At 37.1% G+C, this 19,773-nt stretch overlaps 1 protein-coding gene across 5 annotated transcripts in view; it reads right to left on the minus strand.

Moving 5' to 3' along the window:
* JPH1 (junctophilin 1) overlaps positions 1 to 19,773 on the minus strand; it is a 114,939-nt gene that overhangs the window by 25,022 nt on the left and 70,144 nt on the right. For all 5 annotated transcript variants that reach the window (XM_043975967.1, XM_043975968.1, XM_043975966.1 and 2 more), the window contains exon 3: positions 10,919 to 11,037. In XM_043975967.1, coding sequence (XP_043831902.1) covers positions 10,919 to 11,037 — 119 coding nt within the window. The remainder of the gene's footprint in view (positions 1 to 10,918; positions 11,038 to 19,773) is intronic.

Genomic DNA, 19,773 nt, shown 5'->3' on the forward strand with positions numbered 1-19,773 from the left:
GGAGGAATAGCAATGGTGAAGGCTCAATTGCTCCAAACGCTTGAGAGGCTTGACATTGGTCCCTACTATTTGGTGTCATAGGAATTATGGTATTTCTAGAACGGATTCCAGGTATGGGATAAATGTGAAAGCAGAAGGATTGGCTATCTGGATCACCTGAGAAAGGCAGCCAGAGGGTAAGAGCATAGTCTTAACTATTTCCTAGCTATTGCTAACTATAATAGAAAAGCTCACTTTTGAATCAGTAGAAGTGGAATTAAATGAAGTTAAGTTAGTCTGGGGTATATAGTAGACAAGAGGGCCAACTGATGGACTTTCTATGGTCCAGAGGAGGGCTGGTGGAAGTTCACTTCCACTGGGCAGAGCTGAGTTGTGAGGGTGAGGGTTGATGTAAATGGCAACCGCTCCGAAGTTTCATATATCCCAGAATCTCAGGGTTTAGAAGGGGCCTCAGAGGCCACTGGATACACATGCTAAGCCATCTTCTAGCCCTTGTCCACATGTCCTCTACTAATCTTAAATATTCCTCTTTGCAATTTCCACTCAGAGTCTGTAGTCTAAAAACAGGTCATGTCTAGTTTTACCTTCATATGATAACCTTTAAGATTCTTTAAGACAAATATTCTCTGAGGTTTGTTATGGCTAAAAATTTTTCACTGGGGATGGGCCCTCAATGATGTGCTTAAACTGGTCCTTAGAAGGCAGGTAGGTAGTCAGTCACTAGGTCTTATACTTGAAGTCTTTTTAGTTTGGTAGAAAATATAAGAATTAATGCTGGCACATCCTTCAAGAAGCCAGACTCACCTGCATACCAGGCTGAAGCATCAGAGTAGAACTTTTGTGGCATTCATACGTCCATAAATATTAATTGTGAAACTTTATCAGTCATCCCCTCTCTCTTCTTCCCCCTCAACCCCTAATTTCTCTTACAACATAATTTAATAGTTTATTTTTTCATTATTATTTGAATCAAACTGGTGATTTTGTTTATATAGTAAACTTCCCATGAGGTAACTCCATCTACCAATAGCAGCACCTCCTATACGATTTATAACCTTAAGAGTTGCCTGGGGTGTTATGAGATTTTAAGTAACTTGAAAAAAGCCATTCAGCCAGTTCATGTCAGACAGAAGTGGCTGTGAAATAGGTCTTCCTGGGGGCAGCTAGGTGGCGTAGTGGACAGAGCACCGGCCTTGGAGTCAGGATGGACCTGAGTTCAAATCCTGCCTCAGACACTTGACACTAGCTGTGTGACCCTGGGCAAGTCACTTAACCCCAACTGCCTTACAAAAAAAGAAAAGAAAAAAGAAAAAAAAAAGAAAAGAAAAAAAAATAGGTCTTCCGGGCTTTAAGGTCAGTTTTTGATTCATTATACTGCCTTTGTTTTTGGTCATATTTGTCATATTGTGAACACAATAAACCAAAAATTTAAAGGAAAAAAAAACTACTATGGTTAGAAATGTTCCATTATGAATTATTTCTCTAATTCATAGAGTGACTTAATAGAATCCTGATTACAAAATATGAAGTAAAAAAAAAATCCCAACAACTCCAAACCCAAAACACCCAATGAAATGGTACTGCTTTACAAGTGCTGAGAGAACCAAAACATTTGATAGGGCATGCAAAACTTTCAACATTTAATAGCTAATTATTTTGTTGGCAAATGGTAATAATGAGTCAATATACTTTTCCAACATTTCAATAGATCTAACTTGACTTGTTTTGATTTTAGAACCTTTCCAGGTTGAGTTCTAAAAACCTTTTTTTTTTTTTCAAACACCACAGGGGTGTTCCATTCATGAAAAGCCAAAAAGCACAAATACTATAGAAATACTTGGAGATGGGAGTAATTTGAACAAATTTTAGTTAGAGAAAGAGTTTTAGAAGGAAAGTCAAGAAATGTTTGATAGAGGGGGTGATAATCATCATTCCAGAAGGCATCTGGGGAAATGACAAGTGATGGTTTAGAGGTGAAAAGAACCAACTGCTGGTTGGGGTGGGAGGGGGATGAAGGGGATTGAAAAAAATAGGTTTTATTAGCTAGAACAAAGATTGTGGACTGGATCTATTAGAAATAAATGTCCTCCCTTAAATAAAGTTGGCATGAAGTTGAGAATCATGGGATCACAGGATCATGGAAGGAACTTTAGGGGCTGTCTACTAAATTGCCTCATTTTACATATGAAGAAGATGAGGGCCAGGCTAGGGGAAGTGACTTGTGCAAAGTCATCCTGGTTGTTGTTAACGGCTGTCAAGAGGATTCCCTAAATTTGTCTTTTTGAGTTGCCCATATTTTCCAAAAACATTGGACTCATAGCATGCAGGGGGTCCTGAATGAGTCAAGGATGAAGTTGCCCCTGAGCTGACATAATTTGTTGTTGCACCTTAAGCTGACTCCCTGTACGTCCTTGGGAGCCAAGACAGGCACCAACCATCTTTGCCAGGCTGGGACACTGCTTGTGCAGCTGGGGTCTTCTGCGATAAGGGGACCCTCCTCTCTTCATAGTGTAGCAGTTCCCAAGGGAAAAGATGAGGCTTTTGCCATGGCCCTACTCCTTTCCATGGGAATGGTTTTTAGTGTCCTATTATGCCTTTGATGCACCATTCTCCTCCCATGTTATGCCCCTTACTGGTATCTTTACTCCCTTGTCCTGCTATTATAAAAGTGTAAACTTCTGTAAAAACTTTGAGCCCATGGGTTCCCATGCATATTCATTTTTTTTTGTAATAAACTGGTTTTCACCCACAGTCTCATGATATGATTGCCTGTTGACATCATGCAGGTAGTAAGTCTCTGAGGCAGAATTTGAATCCAGATCCTCTGATTTCAAAGTTAATGATATTTCCACTGTACTATGTTGGAAAAATTTATTTGATGGTATACTTCATTCCAATGCTTGAAGACCACCAATGGGAAGGCTGCTACTTTTATTTTGGGGTGGGGGAAGCTCTCTCCTCTCTTATTAACCTGCAATCATTAAGAAGGCTTTTAAAAAAATTAAACATTAAGTCTGAATCTGCCAGTTCCTTCCAATGTTTCAAGAAGAACAAGTATGATCCCTCTCCAATGTGACGGCTTTTGATATACTTGAAGACAGCTATTGGAGCATTTGATATTTGGAAGAATTCTTAGCAGCCTTCTAGTCCAACTGATACACGAAAGGAAACACCATCAGAAGAACACACCCAAGATATGGTCATCCAACCTCTGCTTCAAAACCTCCAGGAAGGGGAAATCAACCAGGAGGTCTTCAGGCATCCTATTCCATTTTTGGACCCCTCTAATTGGTAGGACTCTTCTTTTCCTGCATGTCAAGCCTAAATAGGCCCCTTTTCAACTTCTACCCCATGCTCCCAATTCTGGCTTCTGTGATCCACAGAACAAGCATCACCTTTCCTCCACACGGCAGCGCTTCAAATACTTGAAGATAATGACCATGACCTCCCTGAGCCTCTTTCTTCAGCTAATAGTCCCAGTTTCTTCAAATGATCTTCAGATCATTCGACCTTATGGCTTGGCCCTTTCACCATTCTGATAGCCACCTGTAGACATTTTCCAGCCTATCAATCCATCACACCCAGAAATGAATGTACTTCAAATGATGCATGAGGCAAAGTTACAGTGCTATCATCACACAACTTCCTGGAAGGTATCTCCCTCTAAATGTGTTGTTTTTTGGACTGCTACATTACATTGCTCACCTCATATTGAGCTTGCAAGTCCATGGAAATCCTCAGATCTATTTCAGAATAACTGCAATTTAACTATGCTTCTCCTATCTTGTACTTGGGAAGTTTTTTTTTTTTAAATCTCCAAAACACTTTATTCATAAATTAAATCTTATTAGATCAGCCCAATGTTTTAGCCTTGTCAATATCTTTTTGGCTCTCTAATGTCATTTAGTTAGGAATCTTTCCTAATCTAATGCTTTTAATATTATGATCTAGTCCACATCTTCCATCTTTTCAGAATAATAGCATGAGATTCTATCAAACACTTTGCTAAAACCTAACTAATAATAAACTAGCACTTAGGACATTTAATCTTTATATTTTACAGTTAGGGAAACTGAGGTAGAACGGTTAAGTGACTTGTTAAGGGCCTTAGAGTGTCAGAGATAAATTATATTCCAGGATTCCTCTCACCGTTAGTTCCGCATGACTTATTCTTGATGAAGTCATGCTGGCTCTTTGTAAGAGACTCTTCCCTTTCTACAGCATCTTTAACCTATTTCTTCAATGATCTTTTATGATCTCTTCTGAGGAACTGAAGTCAAGCTTAAGGGCTTAGAGTTTTGCAGACTCTGCTTCCCTCCTCCCTTTAAAAAAAAATTGGATTTTGCTTTTCTCTGATTTTGTGGTACCTCTTCCATTTTCTATAATCTTTGAAAACATCACTGACAATGGCTCAGCAATTTTCATGTCTACATGGGGAGATCAGCCTACACTTGGAAGAGTTATACAAATAATACAGCTGTGGGCAGAAATACAAGCATTGCACACTTGATGCCAGACACTGTACAATTTCCCTACTTTCCTAATGAGTGATATTTTTATTCTTTAAAAATTACTTGTGGGTGTTTATAACAACCTAAGCATGTAATTAAAACTTTTACCAAAATTCCACTGAGTATCTTCTCTTATAGTCTCCAAAATTTCACTTTTTTATAGCCTTGCACTACCCATCTTTTTCACACATTTTTCCCACCGCCAAACAAGTCCATCAATTTCCCATACTCTCACATTACTCATCTTTCTTACTTCCCTTTCTTTCCCAATACTTATCTGCTCACCTTCTTGACTACTTCTTCAGATTCTACTTTCTAGTTTCTCTTTATTTTCCTTAAAACTCTTATATTTCCCTTAATTGTTGTCCTGTTTATCTTCAACTTGGAAGTCAATCAGGATCAACATCTGGGACTGGATATTATTCTCCTTCATGTTTTCTTTCCTAGATCTACTTTAGTAGTCCAACGTCATCTAAGTCCTTCCAGATATCCTTCCACTTTTTATTTGGACTCAAGTCTTTCTCTCTTGTAACATAGAAGTCAAAATAGAATATATGATATTTTCATTTCATATAAGGTATAATATTTCCTTTGGGAAAAGAGTTGAACTTGGATCATAGTACCTCATATTAACTGGGACACTGTGGGTAAGTCACTTAAACATCTCTGAGCCTTAGTTTCATTATCTATAAAATGAAGGAGTTGGTCAATATGAACTCAGATAATTTCCTGCTCTAGGTTTATGATCTCATATTATGCATTGCTTAATGCTACTGACAATTGGCTCTCGAGGTTTCCTAAGTTTAAAAGCAAGGGGTGATTTTTCTTATCTGTAATGATACTGCTTTTCTCAAGTATTTAGTCATGTTAGCCCTTTTGCCTTTACTAAGAGTTGATGTAACAATCTCTTGGTCAAACCATATTTCTGTATCATTTTCATCCATATGACAAATTCCTACTTGAGTTTAGTTCTAAGGAAGAGTTGCTGGAGATGAATGTGTGCATTTTTTATAGTCAGAAAATCAAAATTATGTAACCTTAGATGCTTCCTCCTTTTTCTTCAGTTGCCAGAAAAGTTAAAAAGAAAATATGCTGTATGATTGTTACAAAATTAAGTCCAATTTAGGTCCCTGAAATATCACTTTATTTCTAATACTCATTAGGCAGTATAAAATACCTTAGCATATACCTGCCAAAGCAGATACAGGAACTATTCACAGGAAAATTAATATTAATTGTCCATGGGTAAATAAAGCCAATTTAAAAAATAACAATTTTACCTAATCTACAGACTCAATGTCATCCCAATTAAATAATCAAAAAATTGTTTTACCTAGTTAGAAAAAATTATAAAGTTCATTTGGAAGAACAAAAGGTCAGGAACTTAAAAAAAAACACAAGAAAAAAGATGTAAAGGAAATAGTTTCAGTAGTATCAGACCTTAAACTACATTATAAGGTGAGAGCATTGTTGAAGTGTAAAGTGGATAATTCAATTATTTTAAATTAAAATTTTCTTGTATAAATAAAATCTATGTAGTCAAGAATAGAAGGAATGCAGAAAATTGGTAAAAAAAAAAACCCAAAAACTTTCATGAACAATCTCTTGGTTAGGATGTGATTGAGTTGGAATATTGCTGTGGTGAAAGAGATGATGAACTGGTTGACTTGGAAAGGCATGAAAAGGAAGATGCTATCCACTTTTAGAGAAAGAGATGATGAATGGAAATAAATACAGTATGGTCTTACATATGTGTATATGAGTGTATATGTGTATGGGTATAGATAACTCTATGTATGTATACCCATTCTTAATTGCAGCCTTCTTTAGGGTGGGGGGAACAGTGAAGGAGAAAAATAAAATAAAAAGTACACAGCAGAGAACAAAAGAAAGCCAACAAGGAAGCAAAGAAAAGCTGGGCAGATTTGAAAATAATATGAAGTATTTATTATATAGGTTTTCTTCAAATGGAAATTTATTGTTTTATATTAAATTCTCTCCAATGTTCTGCTGTGTACATGGCAAATTGTTTTCTTTTCTCATTTTGTATTTAAGTTTAAAATGTAAAAAATTAACAAACTAATTTCTAATACCCCCTAGACTATCTCTGTTTAGTTTTATTCTTTAAAATGTCATACCTTACACTATTCTTTAACCTATAAGATGCCTCAAATCCCTTAAGAGGATTTAAAGTTCATAAAAAGCCAATTTTATGCATGTAATATGTATATGTACATACACCTGTTTGCTGAAACTTGAATAAAAAACAGATATTTAAAATAAATTCAACTTTAATAATCTAGGGAGAAGAGAAAAATATTGTTTTAGGCACAAAACAGTTAATTAGATAAAATGTGAAACTAAACTTTACATTTTTAATGTACCAAATTTCATAAATATCACTGAGAAGATAATGGGAAAGGACAAAGTAGGTATGACTAGACTGCAAAACATTAAAAACAAGTAATTGCAAAGGTGAAAGGAGTGAGGGGAGTATAGGATATTTTTAAAGAATATAGGACAGAAAAGGAAGGGCTGGTCACATGATGAGAATGAGCAAAAGGCAACCTATATACTCCATTGGTATCTCCCAATAGAATATAAGCTCGTTGAGGGCCCAATTCTATCCTTTCAGTCTTTGTATTCCTAGTGCCTAGCACAGTGTGTCTGACACATAGTAGGTATTTAATAAATGTTTGCTGAGTAAATGTATGAGATCTTTATGATATCAAGAGAAAGAGAGGAAGGCCCTTAGCACATAGAATACCATTCCTCCCACCATGGTGAAATTTGGGGGGGGCAGAACCAAGATGGTGGAGGAAAGGCAGTGACTTTCCGGACCTCTCCCCATGATCCCTCCAAATAGCTTCAAATAATGCCATAACAATTGCTAGAGCAGCAGAACCCACAAAAGAATGGGGTGAGATAATTTTCCAGCCAAAGACAGCTTAGAAGGTTGACAGGAAATTACTGGGAAGACAATGGGCAGAAATGGATGAGCTATGATTTGTGCCATAGGAAGTACCCACATTGAAGAGATGATATCCATTTGAGATCATATGTTCATCTGATTATCTGAGTCCTGGGTAGAGTAAATTTCAAAATTTACAATGCTGAGACATATATCCTTCCTTGTGTCATGTTCAGCTTTAGACTTAAAGTCAAAATATATAATTTATCAGCAGACATGACTTATGATAAGTTTGCCAGTGTGTGTCAACTTGATGGTATGGGTCCACTGGATGAAGTAAAGTTCTGTTTGTGTATACACACACACACACACACACACACACACACACACACACGCGCGCGCGCCTTAGCTTTTCATGAAACAGAATAAATTCATTTATTCCCTTTAAACTGCCATCATCAGTGAAAACATATCATATAAATGCTGGCAGCCTCTGCAACAAATAACCAACACATTGTAATGGTGTAGGATTGGATGTATTCTATGGTGTCTTTGTGATTATATAACAATTATTCTCACAGAGCAAAATAGAGTCATTTTGTTGTGTACCTAGGTAAAACTACCCTGCTTAAACAAAAGAATATGAAAGAAAATAGTACAAATATAGAATTTACTTATTATATTTTTGAAAGTTGTGAAAGATAAAATAAGCTATAAGTGAAGTATCTCCTTTCCTCTGCCCAGGGTTAGCAACTTTTCTAAGAAAGATAATATTCACTTGAAATAACTGAAGGTTTTATATCTGAAATATGTAAATTAGCTCAGCTGTGTAACTTAGAAATAACTATTCAAAGTACCTTTAGAAAATGTCTATCTTGTTTGATCATCCTGTAAATGCAGGGTAGAAAGCATGAGCTATTCCCTCAGGGACATCAATAATACCTTAGCAAACCAAAAGCCTTCTATATAGTTGTTTGAAAGAAGTGTTGGCTGTGGGTCAAATGGGATTGTGGCCTCCACCCTTCTTTTCTTAAATAGCCCTCTTGTCATTTCATGCTTCTGTGATGTATTCATTACAAGAAAGACAGCTTACTTATATGTGGCTGTTTTAGTTAAGGGTGGAATTACATTTTCCCACAATATTTTTTTCCCCAAACGCTTTTTGCACCATAAAAGACCTTTTAAAACCGTCTAGTCAGGGAAACTGAGATGACTCTAAGTATCATTTACTTCTCAGTAGCACCTAGTGGAAATCTATAGGGACACTATGCACCAACAGACTGTAAAAACAGAAATGGTGAATCACCATTAAGAGACAACAGTAGTAAGTTTGTTTCTTTTCAAACAGCACAAATCTAGTGCTGTTTTGCAAAAATGCATTGTTTTATGGTTGAAGAGATTCTCTACAGTGACCAGTTCCTCTGGTGAGCCAACCCTGGAAGGAAGGAATAGAAGAATCACTGGGGAAAGTAAAACTCCTTTTTAAGATCCAGGTTCTACTTGGTATGCTGGGTTACATAGTGTGACAAGAACTCTGTTACAGTAGAAGAATTAATGGGTTGATTTATTTTAAATGCATAAACATGGCTTATGAGGGGCCACATTAAAAATGGAAATTTTAGGTTTTATAAACAGTGATCTACATTTTCCACAAAAGCGGGGGGTGGGGTGGGAGGTGGGGGGGTGGGAAGGAATACCAGTGAAAAACAACACCTCTGGTTGAATCCTGAAGGAGACACTTAGAAAAAAGTCATCGTATACTAACAGTATAGCTTTTGTATCCAGCCCCTATGATCTGCACCCTAATCATTGTTTTTCTCAGTAAAGTTTAGTCTTCTCTAGCACAGTCTTTCATTTCCTATTTTCTTTGTGGGCAAATAGAGAATACCAAGAATTATTCATCTCACGTCTATTTTATCTTTATAACAGCTAACCCTCCCATTTTTAGGCTTGATCCTTCTGTTATTTCTACCATGATTTGTTTCCTTGTTTCAGTCCCAATGGTTATGTTTTATGTGTTCTGAATTTATACATTCATAAGTATAAGATAACAAAATAAAACAAAAAAGAAAGAAAAGAGGGTAATTAAGGAATCTTTTAAGAAATTAAAAGAAAAAAACAAAAGGCAGAAAGAAATACAATCAGGACAGCTTTGAAAGATACTGGTTGCACTTAAAACCAACTTATAAAAGACTTAGAAGTTTTCTGTACAATCCTTTTTTTTCCCCTTTTGGTTCTACTACGTACATAGAAGAGCTTATTTTATTGGTATTTAAGTTAAGAGTAAGAAAAAATCATCATGATCATCAACTACAAACATTTATTGAAGGTTTAATAGATTGAACTGGGTGCTTCAGAAATTGATATTGAATCCTATCAGGCAACTCAAATGCATAAAACTCAGACCTATCAAGGCAGAAAATCTTTGTGTAGTATCATTGTTCAAAAAGTTTCCCCCAAACTTCCTTTAAGTGTTAAAAGTTAGGAGCATCAAAAAAAAAAAAGTTAAGAGCATCTAATTTAATGTGTCCTCTCACCTACACACCTGTTGAAAGTTTATAACATTGGACAAAGCAGCTTTATGTAAAGAAATAGGAAAAGCTAGGGGGGTTGTTTTGTACAACAGAAAAAAGTGAAAAGATAAGTATGCTCTAGATATAAAAACATATTTCAAATTCTTTATTAGGAAGTAAAGGTTGTTTATCCTGTTACGTATTTTAATTTATTGCTTTATGACATTTGAAATGCTGCCTATAGCACCTATGATAGTTTTCCTACAAAGTCAGATAAGTTGTATCAGCTACAAATTTTTAACTGACATTTTCCACAGAACTAGAGTATTCATAGAGATATAATGTTGAACATGTAGTCAGGAAGACTTGAGTTCATATTTGGAATCAGACACTTACTAGTTCTGTGACCTTGGACAAATAATTTATTTTCACTATCTGTTTCCTCATCTGTAAAGTGAAGATAATAGTAGCATCTATTTCCCAGAGTTGTTGTGAAGATAAAATGATATACTATTTGTAAAGCACTTTGTAAGCTTTAAAACACTATATAGACGCTGGCTGCTATTTATTATTATTACTCATTGATATAATTGACAGACATTTATAAGCATTTGAGGGGCATTATCATCTCAATTTTTACTTAAATTTTTTATGATAATCATCCCAATTTCTTTTAGGTTCTGATCCCTTACCTGTTTGAGTTGTTTTGTACCAAAGTTTGTTGGTTATTTGTTGCCAAGGCAAAAGCAAAAAAACAAAACCCCACAATGGAAAGAAATAGCAAATCCCTAAAGTCAATACTCAGACAATTCTGTTCCTGTTCTCTCTCACTTGTTTTGTGTTATTGCTGGGATTCAAAAGGCAGGAATATTTAGTTTAACAAAGAACACTCTCTATGGAAAGCAAAATGAAATCAAATAAACTGAAAGGCCAATGTCTGTTTCCCACACTTCTTTCACGAAAGGAGAACAAATGGCTTTTACCTGGTTGATAGAAATTTGGTGAAAGCTCTCTTGCGACAGCCCTTGCAATGTCACATTCTTGGCGGGCAGACAGGGCAGCCTGGTCAGCAGCATCCGCTTTAGCTCTTGCATGTGCAGTCCTAAGCAGGGCACAAAAGTCAGGAGTCAGCAAAGGTGCCATCTTATTAACTCACTCAGTTTGAGCAAACAAATCCTTTATAATCCTATGAAAAGGAATATTTAGCATTATACCAAACACCCACAGAGCCTATCCTCATATTCTCTTCATTTTCCTTTTCGAGGTCTGTTAAGGAAGTTAAAGAAAGAATAGAGCATGCAAAGAGAGATTGTGGGCCTGATTTGTAGTATGTTCTTGGTCAAAACTTAAGGTTATTTTACTTGTCAACATTTCTGTGCAAGGGAAGAAAGAATCTGACTCAAGTAGAAAGGGCTGCATAGGAAAGTAGTGGGTTTACTCCTTAGTAGAGGTCACTAAGCAAAGGCTAGATAACTATTAAAGAACCTACTACATACCAGGTAATGTGTTAGGCACTGGGGATACAATTTTTATTCAATTTTATTTTATATATATATATATATATATGTACCCCCCCATATATATACACTATATATACCATATACATACCACATACATACCATGTATACGTGCACACACACATATACATACACACACACACACACACACACACACACACACACACGCGTGCGCGCGCACACATCAAAACATAGAAAATAAATACAAAGTAAAAGCAAAATAATTTGCTGTGGTGGGGTTCCTAACAGCTTAAGGCATTAAGATAGGCCTGATGTGGGGCAGCTAGGTGGTGCAGTGGATAGAGCACCGGCCCTGGAGTCAGGAGTACCTGAGTTCAAATCCGGCCTCAGACACTTAACACTTACTAGCCGTGTGACCCTGGGCAAGTCACTTAACCCCAAATGCCTCACTAAAAAATTAAAAAAAAAAGATAGGCCTGATGTAAAAAGTGATAATTGAATTAAACCTTGAAGGAAGCTGAGCCTTTTACAAGGGGAAGTATGGAGGGAGTGTGTTCCCAGCATGAAAGACAGTCTGTATAAAAGGTATAGAGACAAGACAGCAAGTCAGCTTTTTTGGTTGGTATATAAAGAGGGAATGGTGGATAATCAGTCTAGAAAGAGGGTGGTCTTTGAAGGGTTTTTAAATTATGAATGGTTTTAAATGCCAAACAGTGTTAACAAGTTTAAACTTACTATGTTCCAGGCATTGTTTTAAGTGCTAGGTATTAAAAGAAAGGTAACAAAACCCCAAACTAAACAAACAAAAAAATCCAAATCCACTTGTCACGTTCACAATCTAATGGGGGAGACAACCTGCAAACAACTACGTGGAAACAAGCTATAAACAGGATAAGTCAGAGAGGAGGCACTAAGGCACTAAGAATAAATATGACTGGGAAAGACTTCTTGCAGCAGGAGGAAGCCACTGGAATTTCTTAAATGAGGAAGCAACAATCAGATTTGTGCTTTAGGAATATCAATCTTCCAACTATATGGAGGATGGATTAGAGAGGGTAGAAATGGAGGCAGGGATACCAATTTGGAGACTATTGCATAGTCCATGGGAAAAGTGATGATGGTATTAACTGTGATGGTGGTTGTGTGAGAATAAATAAGGCGAGAGACTTGAGAACAATTTTATATTGCTATAGAGGTAAGATCAACCAGACTTGGCAATTGATTAAACAGATATGAGGGAAAGGAAAGAATGGAAGGAAGAGTTTGTGGTTATGAACTTAAGTGAGTAGTGGTGCTCTCTTCAGAAATAAGGAAGTTGGAAAGATGGGAGGATTTGGGAGGAGTGGTGAGAAAATGAGTTCTATTTTAAACATGTTGATTTTGAAATGCCTATGGGACATTCAGTTGGAAATGCCTAATTTCCAAGTCCAAAATGTCCATCATAGCTGGTGATGCCTGACAAGTGTGCAGGAGAGATCCTAGAGACAGGTAACATAGATATGGGAGACATCTTAATGTGGATGATGGCTAAACCCATGAAAGGTGCTAAAACATTAGTGAAAGAAGGCCAAAGCCCTGGTGTCCACCCATACAAAAAGGATGACAATCCAGCAAAGAAAACTAATGAGAAATGGACAGTCAGGGAGAAGAATCATTGATTTAGAGCTGTATAGGACCTTAGAGATTCTTTAGTCCAATCCCCTGATTTTTGTGGCTGAGGAAACTGAGGATCAGAGAACATTAGTAAAATGTCCAAAGTCACCCAGGTAGTAAATAAGAACTAGAAGAGAGTAGTGACATGAAAATTAAGGAGAGACCAGGAGGTCAACAGCATTAAACAAAACCTATAGGAAAAGAAGTAAGAATGAGAAAAATATGATAGAATAGGGATTCCTGTTTAGGTAGGAGCTGGACTAGAAGGCCACTAAAATCCCTGCTAACATGGAAATTCTCTCATTTTATGAACCGTAAGGAATATATCTATAGTTTTCCTTCCTTATGTGAGAATGTCTAAGTATGTATGTCAAATTTTATTTGAGGCAGTTATTGAGGTATGGATTCTCTTCTGTGCTCCTTCACCTTTCTTTTCAATGATTTCCATTTCTTTTTGGTGACTTACTCAAAACTCACATTATCCCCTCCCAGAATAGGTTTTGCATTCTAATGCCTCTACCCAGCCTAGATGGAGTGATTTCTTCCTCATCAATATTTATGTCCTTTCCAAGGGACTTCATTACTGCAGGTTTTCTTTGTTGCCTACATAGCTAAGCATGGGAGGAAGGAGAAAAAGACTCAGCTTTTCTTATATCACTATGATGGCTACTGGTGGCAACTTGACCAGATGTTCAGATACAAAGATGTCAATAATACACAAGCACTCTAATGATCCTGAGACAAGATGTTTAGCTCTTAGGGGCTGGATCTCAGGTTCTGGGAAGGATGCCTTACAAAACTGAGAGGCAAAAAGTTAATGGTAAGTTGAAGCAACCTACCAAGTAAGCAAAAAGAATGTAGATAGAATGAAGCTGAGAACAACTAGGACTAGAAAACAGATCAAGTGTGCTAAAATTGCATGGGTATGGAAAGCAGACAAATTGATGCACAAAAATATGTGCCTCAAATGTGGCTTCTTTTTAACCTGAGGGATTTTTTTTGTTTGTTTTTTTAGCTCACTTACTGAAATCCAGTTATTGCACACTTGATAGCTCTGGACAAGGAAATTAGGACTTGAACAGTTCACAGTAAAATCATAATGTAGATTGGAGCCCAGAATGTTTAGATTTACCCTGGATTGATCAACCTTACAATATGAATAGTTCATGTGAATTAAGTTTTCAACTTGGATATGAATGAGTTAGCTTTATTCTATTCCGATCCAAGGTTGTGTAATGGGATTATAATCAGCCAATTTGCAAATGTTACTATTGGTAACAACTGGGGCCAACAGTAAAACAGGATGGATCAATAAAAATCCATCACCACTAGTGGAACATCTCTTAAAGTTAATGTCCTACTTACCAATGATGAATCAAATAGTCATCTCTGAAGGCCTGTAAGGTCATGCCTCAGAAAGTCAGTTTTTCTTTATTTAAGAATTCAAATACTTAATGTTTTTGCTAAATTAATAAAATTTTGGAAGGTGTGAGAAAAATTATTTTTGTGGCTGAAATGCTGTCTCACAGGCCAGTCACTGAGCAAATTGCCTGGTGTCAGCTACTGCGCATAATGTATAGTCTTGCATTTCTAGTTTTGTTAGTTAATAAGAATTGTTCTTGCTAACATTGTAATGAATGAATGTATTTTTTTTTGGTGGGATAATGAAGGTTAAGTGACTTGCTCAGGGTCACACAGCTAGTAAAGTGTCAAGTGTCTGAGGACGGATTTGAACTCAGGTCCTCCTAAATCCAAGGCAGGTGCTTTACCCACTGCACCACCTAGTTGCCCCCAATAAATTCTAATAAAGATCCGCTGTAGTTTCACTGTCTCATAGATTTAGAGCTAAAAGAGATCTCAGAAATCATTCCCTCATTTAGGAACTTACATACAAGATATAGATAGTTAACTGACATAACTGAGACTTAAAGGCAGATCCTTTTTCTCCAACCCTATAATTCTTCTCCATTGTTCACACTGTGCCACCCATGGTTCTATTTAATATACAGTTAGGTGGCACTGCAGATGGAGTATTGACCCTGAAGTTGGGAGGACCTGAGTTCAAATCTCACCTCAGACACTTACTAGCTGTGTGATCCTGGGCAAGTCACTTAACTCCAATTGCCTTAAACATCTGGGGCCATCTCCAGTCATCCTGATGTACATCTTGCCACTGGACCCAGATGGCTCTGGAGGAGTGAGGCTGGTGACTTTGCACAGCCCTGCCTGACTTAAATCCAATTCATTGCAATATAACCCCTTCAATTCAGAGATACTTCAAACATACCATTTCAAACTACCATTTGCATTTCAATGCTTCCCTTTAGGGATATTTTTTGAGAGTGTAAAACACAGTCCACAGTGTAATATATGTTCAGTGCCTGATGCACAATAGGTGCTACATAAATGCTTATTCCCTTTCCCCTCTCCAGAGCCCTCATTATAGGTTACAATCTAGTTGATCTAGCTATAGAAACCTACTTAACTGAGTTTGCCATAAAATCCTTTTTTTTTGTTTCAATCTTAATTCAAATCTCCCTAACATTTTAAAGTATATTCTTTCACACAATATAACTAAATCTCTGATGATGCAGGATCTTGCTGTGACATAGTGCCATCATTTGAACAAGCACCGTGATTGTGTAGCATGCTAGATTTAAATGCAAAAGCTGTAGACAATTCTGTTTAACACAGACACATATACAATGAAGGAATTGAATTAGATGTTTTCCAATGTCCCTTCAGGCTCATTCATATAGATGTGGAAAAGAAGTGTGGGAAAGAGAGGGTACAGAATGAATCTTTTGACTCTAAACTCATTGTCTTTCAAACTATTCCTTAATTACTTACCTAATTATATTTTAAAAACAATTCTGCTGTAAAATTCATGCATCATTACCCTCTAGCTTTTATGGTACATGCATGTCCTTCCTGACAAGTAAAATTCTCTTTAATGTCAAAGGTTTTTTTTTCTTTTGGTCCCAAAGTATTATTTTCCTATGCATCCCCTGCCTTCACTCACTTTTCTTTTCATGGACTTTCCCCTCCCCTGACTGCTCTATAATTCGCCAGTTTTTCCCCCTGTTGCTTACATATTTTTACATTAATTGTTGGCTGTATATCGTAGCTTTGAAATGTCACAGATGATCACTCCTCAAGATGGAAAAAAAATGGTCATCTATCTCTAAGTTGTTAGAATTCCCATTAATTTGAGCTGAAACAACAACTAAGTCAGTCATCTTTAATTGCAAATATCAAATGATCATTGATTTTTCATGTTTTCTAAATTCATAAAATTCTCTGAACATTTTTATTTTTCATCTCTGTGGGATTCTCAAAATTCTCTATCTTGATTCTACTAGGTTTTAGAATATCTTCTAATGAGGTATGGGGAAGTGCAGGCAAAGACACAAAGTGATTTAGTAGTTTGTCCAACAATATCAAGGCGATCAAGGCAGAGCTATGAATAAAGGACATCCTAAAAAACTTCCCATGACCAATTTGGCAAATACTTTTCATTACTGCCTAAACTGGTTCCCCATGCAAGAATACAAATCCAGCTTCAGATGCTAATTAGCTGTGTAACCCTGGGCAAGTCACTTAGGTTCTGTAACTGTAAAATGGGGATAATTTAGAACTCCTACCTCACAGGGCTGTGAGGGTCAAATGAGATATTTGTAAAGCACTTCACATGGTGTGTTGCACATAGTAGGTACTTAATATATGCTGGTCCCCTCAATTCTTCCCCCACCCTGTACCCCAAAACCACCAAATCCAAGTTATGGGGGATTCTCTGTTAACTGTAGTACTTCAAGAATCTGTGGTTTCTTTGATGTGGGTGTTTCCTCCATCATATATTTTGCAACCTCTCTGTGCCTTTTTAAAGGACAATCTTCATGAGCTGCTGTGGTCAAAGAATTCATCACTCTGGACAATTTACTGATGATTAAACTTGGGGTGGTCCCTGGGCAAAAGACATGCAGGCCTTCATCAAGCCATACTGTAGGCTCTCTAGCCACCGTTCTTCAAGGCAGAGATTAAAGAAAGGACCCACAATTCTATGGGTAAACACACAGGAACAGGAGAATGGGTCTTAAAACGCACAGTCTCAGAACTATAGTGAACCTCGTACTGTGCACTCAAATGCTACTGAGATAACTAGCTTAACCAGTAAGACCGTAGTAAATAGACTGTGGGACTTGAGTCAGAAAGACCTGGGCTCAAATCCTGCTTAGATAGTTAAAAGGTATGTAAGATTAGATAACTCATTTAACTTTTCTCAGTTTTAGAACCTATCTTACAGGGTGACTGTTAGGATGAGTAGAGTGCTTTGCAAATCTTAAGCACTATATAAAATTAGCATTATTACTGTTGTTGCTGCTGTTGTGTATTATTCTTGGAATTGTGAGAGAAAAGTCTTCCTGTGCTAAAGTTTGGAGCCCCTTAAATGAGGGGGTACATGTAATCTGGAGGTAGCATACGTTATTACCTAAAAACTACTGTAGAATATGAAAATGGAAAAAGAAGCAATAGTTGGCACTATGAAACTATAAATTTGTCAAGATTGCAAGTTCCTTCAGAGCAAGAACTGTTCCTTATTTCATCTTTGCATCTTTAAGCATCAGCACAATGCATTATACAGCGTAAACTCTTAACAAAATGCTTGTTGACTTGAATCAAATCCTACCTTCTTCTCTTCTATTAGTGACACCAAGAAGACATGTCTAGGGGAAAAAACAAACTAACCTGCCAGTACTGCATCAAGGACTGGCCTAGGACTTCTTTTGATGATTTCATTTCATCATGAAGAATTTTTCTGTACAAGAGTTCTTATTGCTGAAGACTTGCACTTTCTTTGACATATATTAATCTATGATGATTTTCTCTAAGACCAATCTATAGCTGTATTTGGAGTGTAAACACCATTATTTACCTATGTAGTTCCCTCTTGTACTTTTTCCCTCTCTGTGCCACACCCCTTTCCCACCTGGCAGGTTGCCATGGTCAGCAACTGACAAAAGTAAATCTATAGTTACTCTTTTATGTTTTTCTGAGATTAGACCAGAACAGCAGCAGAAAATGTTCTTGCCTAGCAAAATATCTGAAAATAATTCAGCGCTTTTCTGCATTTTACCCTAGAAATGAGGGGGGAAACCATTTGAAGATTCCCCTGTGCATGGACAGTGTGAATCATTGTTTATCAATATACACGACATCAAACTGATGTTTGAGGAAGATTAACACTGGCAATGCAGGCTGCTGTAGGAAAGGAGAGAGGAACCTGCTCAACTAGTCTACTTAGGCAAACGGCAATTAAAAGGCCCACCCCGTAGGCTAGTGAAGGTAAAAGTCAGGGACACTGCAAGACAGGATCAAAAGAGCACTAAAAACATTTGATGTTGGGTGGAGGTGTGCATTTTTCAGAGGCAAAAGGGGAAGGAGAATATATTGATCTCGTAAATGACAATGAAGACAGTGCAGATTGTAGGATCTACTCCCTCTAGGAGTGAGAGGCCAAAAGGGACCTCACACTATTACCCTCTAATTAGATGCCTTACCTAAAGATAGACACAGGTGTCCAATTCCTATTGATCCTTTGGTTGTCAACTAGGATTGGTTAATACTGAAGAACCAAGAATGGGCCTTCATGAAAGCATGGGCGAGAGGAAAAGATGACGATGAAAGAGGCAATTTCCCTGCTCCCAACCATCAATAAATGAACTAGTCAAAGATTGTGATGGTGACTATGCTTTCGGGAACTAACCAAAAGAGTGAGATGGCATGAATAATTTAAAACAAACGAGACGGGCCAGCTAGGTGGTACTGTGGATAAAACACGGCCCTGGATTCAGAAGGACCTGAGTTCAAATCTGGCCTCAGACACTTGACACCTACTAGCTGTGTGACCCTGGAGAAGTCACTTAACCCTCATTGCCCGGCAAAAAAATAAACAAATAAAACAAATGAGACTTCATGGTATAATTCAAATTCTGGCTCCTACCACTCAGTACCTTAGTGATGCTTGGGCAAGTGACAGCTTCCATGGGCTCAAGCCAGCATTGAGGGTATTGAAGTAGCTGACCATGGAGGTCCCTCCCACCTGTAAACCTGTGATTGATTCTAGGATCCCAAGAATGACAGTATTTTGCAAAACTTCCTACCGAATACTTTCTGAATAGTTGGGCTGCAAGAAATGGTAGGTATATTTTGAGTTGTGGGTAAGTGGACTAACAGGCTACCTCTTCATAATAACTCTCCTTCCTTTCCTGGCAGAATTTTTTCCAAGGAAAAGGGAGAAAACAATGGCTAGAATTATTTAATATCTACTAGTATACTTCTTCATAAATAACTTCACTTTCCCCCCAATCAAAGAAAGTTCAAATTCAAAGTCTTACAAAAGTGAAACTCATACAGTTGAAATCATTCCAAATGCCCATAAATGAATGCAGTGAGGCAATTAATTAATATGGTACTTGCTTAAATGAGGTCAGATGAGTGGCACTAGTCAACAGAAGAGCAATCTGGACCATCACCAGAAGATTCCTGACACAGCTGCCTGCTGCATTTGAATGTGAAGTGTGATAAACCTGAAGTTAAACAATTTTGTGTGTAAGTACCATAATAGTTATTTTCTCAATATTGTTCATTTGGTAAGTATAGTTTAATGAGCTGGTTTCTAAAAAGTCTTCCTAAAGCTTGGGAGCTAC

The sequence above is a fragment of the Dromiciops gliroides genome, chromosome 1 (genome assembly GCF_019393635.1).
Source record: "Dromiciops gliroides isolate mDroGli1 chromosome 1, mDroGli1.pri, whole genome shotgun sequence".
NCBI lineage: Eukaryota > Metazoa > Chordata > Mammalia > Microbiotheria > Microbiotheriidae > Dromiciops > Dromiciops gliroides.